Raw genomic sequence first — 14,095 nt, forward strand, 5'->3', positions numbered from 1 at the left:
GTATTAAACATAAAATAAATCATAAATTGAACGATCAATCATTTAAAATTTAGCAATTTCGAGATATATATTAATACACTGGTGGCTTAGCCTCCTTATACATTAACCATAATATATATATAATTTAACAGCAATATTATGGTGAAGGAGTCATCCACATTATCGGCGGCTGAGCTATCCATTGTTATGGTGCGTTAAGCAACTATTACAATAATTACTTATTGAGGCGGAATACCTCCCACTATAGTAACAAATAAATAATGGTGTTTGAACAACCACGTAAATTTTAACTAGGCGACATACCGTCTGGTCGAATAACATATAGAGTATAATGACATATATATTATAAATATTATAAATATATAATTATAACCCACCGTAGAGTGATCGTACTGATAACGTGTTATAAAAAGTGTGATTCTGTGGTGAATGAAAATATAAATAATAGTGAGAAATTTATACCCGGAGAAGGATCGAGATATTGAATAAAAGAGAGACGAAGAGAGAAAGAGCTATAACTTCTTTGTAATTGAAGTTTGTAATGTATTCGTGTTTTACAACGATCGAATTTGATCGTTTATATAAAAGTAAAAAAGTAAGTTACTATGTGTGCATAGGAACAGTGGGATCCATATAAAATAATAATAAATGCATAATGTTATAGACATGCGCATCATTTGTTTGACATTGTATACGTCTTCTTTTCTGACTTTCACTACAAAATTGTATATTTAAATATATATATATATATATATTAAAAGTATGCTATATTGATTAATATCAGTTATTCATTTTTTAATTTTATAATTTATCAGTAAAAAACAAAGTTAAACCAAACCATGATATAATATGATTCCGTATGGGGTATATTTTGTAGAACCTAAAATACCAACAAAGAAAACAAACTGGGAACCAAACCAAAATACAATTATTTTCCAAAATCCAAAACTCGAATAAACTGACTGGATTAACCAAAAAGTTTTGTGTTGCTATCTTTAATCCCATTGGCATCATGTAAGAATATTCTAATTGATTTCTAATTACTACATTATAATTTATAAGTTATATTTTTTCTCACGTAGATATACTTTATCAAGCTCTTAGTACACATAGGGTCTATAATAAAATCAGGAAATTTTTATAGAAAATAAAATCATATTCCGAGTAGCAAACAAAATTTCAACAAATTCCCAAGTCTCTATATATACACGCACTAGTAGTCTTAAACAATTTCAATACAACAAGACTAATCGTTCTAGTACATCTCGACCAAGGAGAGAATCAAAATCTTTAATCATGATGAAGAACACAATCATGGCTTTGTTAATTGTGGCATTGTCACTAATTGGGTTAGTTCGTACTTCATCTCTTTACGAGGTTGGAGACTCCAACGGATGGACAACAACGATGGGTCTTGATTATTACAAGACATGGTCTTCTTCAAAAAATTTCTACGTCGGTGATATACTCCTCTTTCAATACAACGAGACTCTCCACAATGTGATGGAAGTGAGTTCCCAAGATTTCGAGTTGTGCAATCCTAAATCCCCTCTGACTATATACCAGTCACAGAATGAAGCAGTTTACCTTAACCCAACCGGTCACTACTACTTCATATGTGGTGTGCCTGGTCATTGCGAATCTGGTCAGAAGCTTGACGTCCTAGTTGTGGATCCTATTAATGAATCAAACAGTCCTAAGAGCATGGGCATTGGTGAGGGACAAATTTTGGTCCCTCAAATATAATAATTTTATTTTTAGAGTTTCTTAAATTTGGTATGAGCATTGGTGTCCCTTAGAATTGGTCCCCTGAAAAAATAATAATATTTTAATTTAAAAAAATTAGTTAGTTAAATGAATAAGTAAAAACATATTAAAGTTTTAATTATAATTAAAAATATAACATTGACATTAAAAACATAAGAAAATTACAAAGTTACAAAAACTTGAAAAAAAAACAGAATATACAATAAACTATTAAAAGAGTGTACGAAAGAGGAAAAAAGTGTACCAAAGAGGAAAAGAGTTTAAGAAGATGAGGAAAAGAGTGTAGCATATAGAAATAGAAGTTTAAGATGAGGAACATAAGTCGTTCTCAAAGAAAACGACTTGGAAGATGAAAGATACAGAAGATACATAGAAGATGATGGAGAAAAATTGAAGGCTGGTTGGTGTTTAAAAGAGCACATCGTTCTCAAGTAATAACTTAACAATCATAATGACCTATCCACCAACTACCTAAGTCTAATCCCAATTTATGACAACTTATAAAAAACCAAAGCATTATACTAGCAAGCTGTTCACCACTAATATTCGCTCCTTTTTATCAGACTTCAATCATCAACTACACTATCCTTTATACTAGCAAGCTGTTTACCAATCATATTAACTTGTTTATCAAATCAATTTATGATACCGCAACAAAGACCACAACAAAGACCACTACAAACACCACTATAAAAACCACTAAAAAAACCACTACAGAGACAACAACAACGACCACTACAAAGACAACCACAGCAATTACAAAACCGAGTCCACCAAACAACAATATATGGACATGTCTGTAGCTAAAGGAATCGATTATTTACCTCTTACTCGATGATTGTTGCTACTGCCTCCCGTTATGTGTGGCTTTCTCCAGGTGACACTGAGGAAACTCATGAAAAACAAACAATTGCAAGGTTATACTCGATTTAGCATAAAAGAATCCACATAATCAATACAAACTGACAACAATCTTAACAGACAAAGCCATAAACTCGGACAGTCAACTAGCTAAACCCATAAACATAAACCAAAAACCTAATTATAACAAAAAATTGACACACTCAACCATCGATACCAAAAAAATAATCCAATACCCTAAATCGAAACAAAAATCAGAGAGATCATATATCTAAAAACACATAGTAAACTAACCAAACAAATTCCCGAAACCCTAAATCGCGAAAGGAACATCAACCCTAAATCGAATCCCACAAAAAATTTCTCAAATCTATCGAATCCCACATATAATTGCCCTAACCTATCGAATCCCACAAACAATTTCCCTATTCTATCGAATCCCCCAAACAATTTCCCTTTACCCTAAATAAAAAAAAAATCATAAAACCCTAAATCGAGATTCCATCAAAATCATTCTTCAATTTACAACACATACCTCTTACAATTGGATATCTTGGAAGATGATATACTAAGTGAGGCCTTCGCGTTGCAAATCTTCACTTTGATGGAGGCGATCCAAAGTTTTTGATTAATCGTCGTTGCGATACAGAGAGAGTAAAGAGAGAGAGTGCGAAAGATAAAATGAATTGATCGGTCGAGTTTTTTTTCCTTTCACCCTACAAATAAAACAACATCCTATTAAAGGATGACACGTGTCCTGAGGGACGCATATAAATTGTCCCGTTTTTAGGAACGTTTCTTTGTATAATATATGATTTCGATTTAAATCAATCGTTTTAATTAAGTGGGACGGACGAAGGACGGTGCGATGCACATGCTCTAAGCCTTCAGAGGATCCTCTTGAGGTTCTTCCAGTAGATGATGCAACGATCGCAACACTTCCTAACAATGCGGCATCAGATCCTTGTCGGTGGAATGGTTTAAGCATGCTCTTCTTATTTCTCCTATAAACCCTGTTCTTCTTTGAAGATTTTTTTTTTTTTTTTTTTTTTTTTTTTTTTTTTTTTTTGGTTTTTTAGGGTTGATAGTTCTATCTACTTAAATGTTTATTTTTTTTTTCTTCCTATTAATCTGGTACCGGATAACCGATAATTTTTTATTGATTTAAAATATATGAACTTTTAAATTCAAAAAAAAAAAATTGATGGTTATGATTTGTAGTATTATTTGCGGAAAAAATGTCAAAGAAAATAAGGCACTTAAAATAATGAAAAATATGCTTTACTTTTCAAATTTCATTCAAAATTTAAATATTTAATTTATCTTTAAAATGATGTGCCAAAAATAATTTGTTTGATCGACGTTAACTGTGTTAATGACTATTGTAAGTTCTATTCCCATGCCCACATAAACCTAAATTCATAACTCCAACTTCTAGGATCCCTTACAAATTTGTAGGTCAAGAATTGTTTTATGGTTCTGAATCAGATATACATATTCCAAGTGTTATATATTCAGATCATTCACACTTGTTTCCAAATAAATGGGTCGAAAGTCGAAACTAAAGCCATGATAAGTATGATCAAATATATTTTAGGAAAGGAAATCATAATTTGAGTAAGAAACCAATTTATGTCTGTAAATTTTTTTACCTTACCTTTCATTCGTAATATCTCTTCGGCCTATAAGACCAACCTTGAATTACATTGTTTTTAGAGCTATTTGGTGTTTTAGTACATTTTACAAACATAATTGTAAAACTAGTACAATTACTATTTACAATTGGAGAATACCATGTTGACCACTATTTGCAACTGTTCGATTCTCTTTTTTGTCATCCCCTAACATACATAATTACCTTCACGACATTATTCCTCTTTTCTCCTTTTTTATTTATTTTTTTATTTTTCAAATAATTGTTAATATAACTTTTTTTTAGAAAACTTCTTAGAAACAGAAAAAACTATATTTTTTTCTTTACAATTTGATATGAATTTTGTTTAATATTTTTAAATATATTATATTATTCGTACATTATTTTAAGTATACAGACATTTGTAATTATACAGATGTTTGTATACTTAAAATAGTGTACGAATTAAACATATTATATATGTACACTTGATAATATGTACGAACATTTGTACTCTTAATAATGTATGGATAATATAATATATAAAATATATTACTTTCGTACACTTGATAATGTGTATAGACATTTGTACTCTTAATATTGTGTACGGATAATATAATATATGAAATTATATTTAAAATAATCAAACAAAATGCATATCAACTAATAGAGGAAAAAACATAGATTTTTGTGTATCTAAAACATTAAAAAAAAAGAATTACAACAACTAATTCTTTAGTTATTAGAATTTACGGGTTATGTTTAAATATAAAAAAAGAATAAAATAAAATAATAGAGAGAAAGAGGGAGAGAACGTGGCCCACATTCCATTTCTCCTGTTCCTTCCCTCTCTCCTCTTCCTTCACTCTCTCCTCTTTCTTCCGCAAAACAATCGACCAGGGGCAAACCAGTAATCAAATCCAAATGTCCCTGACCACAATTTTTTCTATCTCTTACCACCTCTATCTCACAAACCCTCTTTTTCCAATTATGAATAGTAATTGTACTAGTTTTACAATTATGTTTGTAAAACGTACTAAAACAAAAACACACCCTTGTTTTTAATATAATGCAAATCGGGTCAATAGACAATAGCTTAAGGTTTTTGTCATGCCTTCTATTCAGCAAGCACCTTCACCAAAAGTTAAACCTTGTTCTTCATGTAATCAAAATCCTTCTTAGATGGCTCCATCCCGGCCCTTCTCATCAAACTGCTGCCACAATCTCAACCGCCTCAAACTTTATGATATTTGGTTATTTTTGTGTAAAAATATTTATATTTACGATTTTTTTTTTGGCTCAAAACTACTTTATATTAACCAAAAAAGATTACACCTTGTCTGATTCCACATGAGATTGAATCCAAGATAGCAAAATAAAGTATAACTTAGGAATGTAATTCGTAAACTAAAGAGCTTTCTTGGCTATTCTATCCGCCACCCCATTTCTTTTTCTATGCGTGAAAACTACTTTTGCTTCTTCAAACCAAGGGAGAAGGCGCTTAGATTTCTTGAATAATCGGTGCAAAGTGGGGCACATCCGTTCCTTGATTGATGATTGACACTAGTTGCTGTGAATCTGATTCAAATATGGTTTTCCCATAATTGAATCTGGACAAAGAGAGAACTGCCCATCTCAAAGCAAGCTCGGCTTCCAAAACCGAATTGGTTCTCGGTATATCTCTTGCTCCCATCCATGGCGCTTGCGTCACAGAGTTTTTTAGCACCCAGCCTATACCGTAGTTCACCCTCTCAGCATTCCAAGCTCCATTGGTGTTGCACTTAACTCATTGGCTCAGAGGTTTTTGCCATCCACCCCGTCCTACTGGATTTGGCATTGTTGTGAGTGTATGCGGGGATAATTGTTCTTCTTTGCTGGCCCTCCATTCCCTTTCATCTTCCTCGGTTCTTCGGATTAGCTTTGGAGAATTATACTCCCTTCCTTTAAACAATAGATCATTTCTACTTGTCCAACGCCGCCACCGAATCCAGGGAGCTAGTTTGCTCTCTCCATTCCATTGGTGGTGAAAATGGCTAAGATTGAAGATGTTATAGACATTCTGGTTTGTAGAGTCTGACCATTCTCCCTCAAATTGCGTCGGGATTGATGAGATAACCCAAACCAATATAGCAAAATAGCATTTAAAGAGCATGTGATTTACCGTTTCTATGTTCCCCGAATATCTCATGCATGAGCCATCCTTTGCAAGGTCCCAATGGGATAGATTTTTTGCCACTGATAAACAATAACTAAGGCAGCACCATAGGAAATGTTATACCTTTGGAGATGTGTCTAATTGCCATGTCTGGTGAAACAGAGGATTGATGTTTGGTTGAGTGATATCCTGCAACTGCCTCCACTTAGCAATAATCTCACCCAATAGCAAGATTTGACTGAGTATAAGCCATGTTTCGAGTAGTCCCAGGTGAATCTGTCTGTCATTTCCTTGCCTCATGAGCGGAGTTCCATGATGCTCTGACAGATTTCTTCTGGCAAACACTCAAAATCAGCTCCTCTTTCCATTCTCTGTCGTTGTTATCTAATATATCACTTACATGTTGGAGAGAAGATATTTGTGAATACTGGTTCGGATGCACCATTTTCACCAAGTTTATAGCTTTTGCGGGTTTCGATTGCAACCACGGAGTGTTCCACATGCCAACATCTTTTCCACTTCTGATGACTGCCCTGACCCCTTTTTTCATCAATTCTTGAGCTTCATAGAAGCTTCTCCAAGCAATGGAGGGTCTGGAACCTAGAGAAGCATTGAATGGGTCAAATTTTCTTACATACCTGCTTTTGTAGACTTTGGCCATCAAGGAATCTTTCTGAGTGATCATTCGCCATAATTTTTTTCCTAGTAAGGCGATGTTGTAGGCTTCAATGTCTTTGAATCCTATACCATCTTGTGGCTTTTTGGCTTACTTAGCTGATCCCATGCTTTCCAATGCTTGCGCTTAGAGTCTTTGTTATTTCTCCACCAGAAGTCGGCCATGAGTGATGATAGTTTTTAGACATATTGTTTTTGGGAGCTGGAAGCATGCCATTGTTTGAGTGGGAAGAACCATTGCAACCGCTTTGAGTAGTACTTCTTTACCTCTTGGTGAGAGGAAATTATTTTGCCATCCCGAGACCTTTTGGTGGATAACCCATAGACGATACTTTGGATCCTCCAAAAGATTCTGGCAACCCCAAGTAAACTTCATGCCCCCCCCCCTCTCTTGATCTATCCCCAACTTTTGCGTAATTCCCTATCTTCTATCCTTAGGGATGAGTTTGCCAGATGTGATACTAGATTTATGGTAATTAATTCTCTATCCAGACGCTAGGTTGTACTCTTCTATTATTCTGATGATCAGATCAAGTTCCTCACTTTTTTTTATAGTATAACATATTGTCATCATCAAATATCAGGTGGGTAATGGATGGAGCTTTCCTTGCTACCTTTGCCAATAATTTGTTTTGCTTCTGCAATCTGTAACATTTTGATCAATATTTTTGTGCAAATGACAAAAAGGTACGGAGAAAGAGGATTCCCTTTCTTAGCCTTATTGTCGGGGTTATCTCCCTCTATAGAGTTCCATTGATCAGTATTTGATACTTCACTAATCTCACTGGTTATATTTACAAATTTATAATTGTAATTTTGGTAATTGGGTTATATCAAGTCTAAGTATAATCTATATATACATTTTTTGGAAACATTTATAAAATAAATCCTGAAGTTGGCACTTATTTACAGGCATGACATTGACATTAAATAATTAATTTAATAAACAAATTAATTCTACTTATATTTGATTTTTTATAGAAACTAAGTGTTTTAAAATATAACAAACATAATTGTAAATGTATACATAATTTATTTCCTTATTTTATAAGGAGGTGAGTAAGAAGTATTGTTCTTTAAAAATTTGAAAAACTGATTTAATAAAAAGTGATTTTTAGCCTCACATACTATATTTTACTTTCACGGGTTTCGTATGATGAGTTTTTGCGGATTAAAAATCTTTGAACATGTTGCGTGATTCGCCTAGCATAGCGGGTTTGGACTATAGAACCAACACTAAAACTATTAGTTTATTTCATATACTATAGATTTGTAGTCATAGTTTGGAAAATTAACTTATAAATTATTTAGTATATGAACTACAAAATATTACACATACTACAACATATTCTTAATATTCCAAAAAATAAAATAAAATTGTATACACATAAATATATACACTAACATACCATATAAGCATACACCTTTGTTTAATTATAGAAAAAAACTAAGTGTTTTAAAATTTTATATTTTATCTAATAACAAATTTAATGTAATTAGGTTATAAATTATATACAACGTAAGAAGAAAAAAAACATTCTAAACAAAATTATAAATTAATTAGATAAAATTTAATTAATTAGAAATTTAAAAATTAAATAAATTAAAAATTATTATTTAAAATATATTAATTTATAATTTAATCGAGCGGACTACCGCGCGATGAAAACCTATTAATATACAGTATTGGACTATATTTTGGATATATCATGTATCCGTTCTCCATTGGCTATCGTATCGGTCCTTATGTTTAAGATCTATCGGTTATTTCGTTGATTTTGGCTCGGTTTGGTTCCTTTTTCTGGTTAGGGTATATTGCCAAAGACTATCACTTTCCCGGACGACGCAGACACAAAGCCTCCGGTCTCGTCGGAGATTCTAGTGAACCACGATTCACCTTAATCCTCTCTCGTTCTGTGTTTGGTATGGTTTCTTCCTCAATCTTTTCACTGCAAGTTTCAATCTTTTAGTTCTGATTGCATAGAAACCTCAAACTTGTTTTAGATCAGATTGAGAATGTTGTGCAGATTTTAACTTCTTTGTTGTAAATTTTGGATCTTTTGCTAATTAGTTAACACCTCTTTTGAAGCTAGAAACTGGGTTTATCGAAATCGAGGGGTTTTGTTGAAATTATAAAAATTCCGATGGCGGATTCTCAAATGGGACCTGGTGCTCCCATTACTCTACAAGAGTTGTACCCTTCTTCTCCGTTTTACAAGGAAGCTGTTTCACTCAGAGTTACAGGAATGTAAGTTTCTGCTTTCTCTGATTTCCAAAAAAAAGTCATGAACTTGAGAGAGATTGTACCAATGTAATAATGAGAATGATCTTGCAGGTTGAGAGGATACTCAGTTGAAACAGCTATAGGAGTTATTGAAGATGGAGGGAGAAGTCTCAAAATCAATACTCAAAACCTAAGAGATGTTAGTTTCAGGGTTGGTTCAATCTACCAGTTCATTGGAGAGTTACACATTGAACAATCTAATAATGAGGTTAGTTGTTTTAGAGAGTGTTTTCATTAGGAACTTAATGTATTTGCCTGTGTTCTAAAGACAGAACCTGAGTATTAGATTAGTATAAAACGATTCTCTTTTCTTGTTTGTGTCGTGTGTTTGCGGATATGCCAAAAGGTGAACAAAGATAGGTTATGGGACGTCAGTTTTACCAAATGGCAAATCTTTAGTTATCTTCACTCAGAAATGGTTTATGGTAGTAGCCTAGTAGGATGTTAAATTTTCGAATATGAACTAGTATCTAAGCCTTTCGGGTATATCTAACGTACATGGAACATTTGGTTTCCCAAGATTAGACAACTTATGTATACTATGAAAGTTCTGATATTCATGAGCAAGAGGTCTTAACATTGATATTCCTCGTCTCTTCTTTAAAATCAGAAACGTTGTAAATGTTCTATTGAGTTTTAGTTAGCAGTACTGGTACCCATCTCAGGCTGAACTTTGTGTTTCAAACTGATAATATTGTCTTTGAAAGCTAACCAATCTGAAAACTGATTTATATACCATTTCTTTAGGCGATCTTGCAGGCTCGAACAGGAAGAAATGTGGATGGAATCGATATGAACCTCTACCGTAAGACAGTTGAACTCCTAAGACAATTTCTAAAAGAAGAAGGCAACAGCAATATGGTTGAATGAGGCTCTAATGATCAGTTACCATCCAAGTAACATAACCCACCCACGATAACATATCTTCTTATCTTTTTGTTCACTTGTAGATGAATCTTAGAATTGGTGGATTTGTTTTGGTCAGTTGGTTAATATGAGCAATGTTCTCAAAAGAATGTGTTTGAATTTGGTTAACCGGTATGAAATCCGGTTTGGTAAGTTGGTTAGCTCAAGCAATTCCGTTTTGATAAATATGACGTATATTAAATTCTTTATTATATAGCATATATAATTAGTACTAGTGTTATAACAATTGAGACTACCGAAGTAGTATGATTTTCTTGCCACTAGATTCATAACTATTAACTAAATAATAAATCCCCTACTGTCTTAGTTGACCATGAGCTTCGGCGGCTAGAGATGTTGGCAAAGTCATCTAGTGGTATTAAAATTATAGAGTCAATTAGATTGTAAGCAATGTTAACGATTAGAGACTTCAAGTTAATTAATAAACCTTAAACAAAGAAGCATGATCTTTTGGTGTGAAACGGACTCAGTGTTTGGTGTAGAACCTTATCAACTAAATCAACACCCCAAAATTTGACCCTAATTTAGCATTCCAAACTCACTAAACCAACAACCTCTCTTGTCTCGTAGCCACTAGGTTGTTAACTGTATTTGCTGATTAATCCAACTTTTTTATTATTTGGAGGATTGTGATCACGTAGATGGTCTTTATTGGCGGCGACGGAGGGGTTGTTTTGCTCGTTCAAGTTGTGCTTGCTCTTATAGTTGTTGTTTACTTTCCTTACACATTTAGAAAGAAAATCAAATGAAATTGATGCACTCAAGAAGCTTTGAAAGTTGTACTCTTAAAGTTAATATATGTTTTAGTGCGGTGATCTAAACTCTTTTGCGTATACGTATACAGTAAAACATCTATAAATTAATACTCTATAAATTAATAAACACTATAAATTAATAAATTTTACTAGTCCCAAGTCGGGACAGTGTAAAAATTAACAAAATTCGATAAGATAATAAGATAATATTTTTTTTGAAATCCCCATGTAAAATATAGTCCCAATAATATCATAAATTAATAATCATATAAATATATATATATATATATATGCTGATATAGTAAAGTATGTTTCTCTTAAACCTTATATATATAAAAAAAATTGTTATGTTGTATCTTCAAACTATAATGATATAAAATATTCTATAACATTTCATAAAACAGCTAAAACTTTTTAAAATTTTCAATTTCTAAATATGCATCATTTACATTTTTATAGTTTGATAGACTATTAAAATACGAGAATTGATATTCTTATTCATAAATTTGAATATTTATATCATATGTATAAATGAATTTGTCTATAATATTTGTAATTCATTGTCAGTAATATTTTTTAATTATTTCAAATTCAATTCTAATACCATAAAATTTACAACATCCAAAATTCTAATCTTATTTTGCAAAAATTGTCTCAATTCATAGTTTTTTAAAAAATAAACAATTAAAATTATACCTATAAATTAATAATTATTAATTTACACTATAAAATAATAATTATTAATTTATAGATAAATTAATATCACTATAAATTAATAAAATGTTTTGGTCCCAACATTATTAATTTATAGAGGTTTTACTGTATGTTGATTCTATGAAAAGAAAATTTATAATATGTTGAATAGATTTGGATTCGTTAGAAAGTAGAAACTTACTTGGATTGGTACAAAAACCTAATTACACAAACATACTTGTTCCCACAGCCGTTCCTAAGTTTTTGAGGGCCACTAGCAAATGAAAAAAATTGGCTGCTAGATCCCAAATTCTCCAAGAAAGATTATTACCATGGGACTAAAAGACAACTTTCTATAAAATAGGACCGAAAAAATCTTATAAAATATACGGTCGCAAGCAGCTGATTCATGAGCATAGCCTTTGGACCAGCTCTGCTTGTTGCCCTAACGATTAAGCACATAAACAACACACTTACATCGAAAACAACCAATAAATTCCTCCCAATCCATCCTACACATCCCAATCCCACATTTGTCATCCCAATCCCTAGAAAAGCTCAAAATCACCTAATTAATTCGGATTAATGACGAAATCTGGGCAAAAAGCAACACCACACAACCAACGTACTTCCCTCTCCTCCTACATGCCACTCTTTTCTCTTTCCTTCCAAGAGAGACCAACACAACTCTCTCATCTCCTTCTATAGGAAATGAAACGGTTTGGAAGGGAATCACTAAACCGGAGAGGCGTCATTCTTTTATAGGAAGACTTTAAGATTCCTCCAAAGCCACACTAAACAGGAGAAATAAATTAAATTAAAGTGATCAACCTTAAACGTTGATGTTGTCGATTGACATCTCCTTTATGTCGCTAGACACCAAACACACAACTTGTTTCCGGGTTACGAACGTTACATAATGTCATGTCACAATGTTTCAAAATTGTTTTTGTAGTTTCTTGAAATCTATATTATGTAACATACTAGATTTATAATCTGCGCGTTCCGCAAGACTATAATTTTTTAATTATTAATATAAACTGTTGAATATAATTATAATTATTCAATATGAAAATATAAATCTAAATAGATGTCAAATTAATTTTATTAAGTGATATATAACTTATCTAATTCTTTTTACATTTTTTACAATTAATTCTTTCTTTATTTTCCCGTATACATGCGTCATCTATTGCATCTACTCTTTTTCACATTCTATTATCTCACTTATAATATATTGATTATGAAGATATATCATAACTATTTTTTATCTTCCAATACTTTTTTTTATCGGTTGAGTGATCATTACTTACTAACGTAGACGTAGAAGATTTTTAAAAATATACCCACTCTTTGTGGCAAAGTTTCTTTAACAGTGTTATATACTATACATCAGTTTTGCAACCTAGTAGTAAAATTCATAATTGAACTCGTTTTTATCCACAAACATCATATTATAACATCAAATATTACATTTTATCTTAACTGTTTGACAAAAAAAAATTATGTTCACATATATAATTTTTTTGCTTTAAAATATGTATAGTCTACTTTGGTCTATATAGTGTTCTTTTGTTTTGATTCTCCTAAATCTACAAACTCATAAGATTACTCTAACTTTTAAATATGTGTATTTATCCAAAACTATAATTGTTTTTAAAATTTAGTTAAAATTCTACAATCTACCACTAATTTTATAATTGTTAATATTACAAATAGTTTTTTTTCAAATTCATTCTTAGTATTTTTCACTATTTTTTTTTGGTGTGTGTGATGTTCAGAATAGAGTTTCTTTAATATGTTTTATTTCAAGTAACCTTCTACATTTCTCTTAAATATATACATTCTTTCAATTTTTGAGCACTTGATTATTATTTTATCTTTTTTATATATCTTTGTTTATGTAATCTCTATTCACATTTTACTTTGATATTTTTTGTATTTTTTTTTTCATTTTGTTTTTGGTTTATATTTTAGTTTAATTATTTAAAATGATTTTTTTAATAATCAGAAAATATTACACAAATAAGTGAATTAATTGATGCATTTGCTTTAGATTTTATGTTCTTTGATGATGTGAATTAATTTATTAAAATTGAAAATAAGAATTGATGAGGTGGAAGGAAGGAGAAGCTAGAAAAACTAACTTTATATCTATAGATAGATTATAGCATAATGATTTTACCTTTAACAAAAAAAAATTAATGATTTTACAGATAATAATATGTAATTTTCAGTTTCTTTTTGGATACGAATTTTGAAATCAGCTAAAATTTCTATCATATATCTAAATATAAACAAAATTGTCTAATATTACAATATTATGAAATATAACTTAAGATATT

At 31.3% G+C, this 14,095-nt stretch overlaps 1 protein-coding gene and 1 pseudogene across 2 annotated transcripts; both read left to right on the forward strand.

Annotated features, from left to right (window-relative positions):
* The first annotated feature begins 1,314 nt into the window (after positions 1–1,314).
* Positions 1,315–1,746, forward strand: LOC104760078 (mavicyanin pseudogene; annotated as a pseudogene).
* A 7,038-nt stretch (positions 1,747–8,784) lies between these two features.
* Positions 8,785–10,467, forward strand: LOC104758953 (CST complex subunit TEN1-like). Of its 2 annotated transcripts, none has more exons than XM_010481922.3 (4): positions 8,785–9,014; positions 9,185–9,339; positions 9,427–9,583; positions 10,123–10,467. In XM_010481922.3, the coding sequence occupies exons 2-4, from the start codon at positions 9,236–9,238 to the stop codon at positions 10,243–10,245; spliced, it is 384 nt and encodes a 127-aa protein (XP_010480224.1). In that variant the 5' UTR covers positions 8,785–9,014; positions 9,185–9,235; the 3' UTR covers positions 10,246–10,467. The 2 variants fall into 2 exon arrangements, with proteins under 2 accessions (XP_010480224.1, XP_010480226.1); XM_010481924.3 differs by having other exon boundaries at positions 8,792–9,014; positions 9,181–9,339.
* Positions 10,468–14,095: the final 3,628 nt, after the last annotated feature.

The sequence above is a fragment of the Camelina sativa genome, chromosome 16, assembly GCF_030686135.1.
Source record: "Camelina sativa cultivar CO46 ecotype springtype chromosome 16, ASM3068613v1".
NCBI classification, from domain to species: domain Eukaryota; kingdom Viridiplantae; phylum Streptophyta; class Magnoliopsida; order Brassicales; family Brassicaceae; genus Camelina; species Camelina sativa.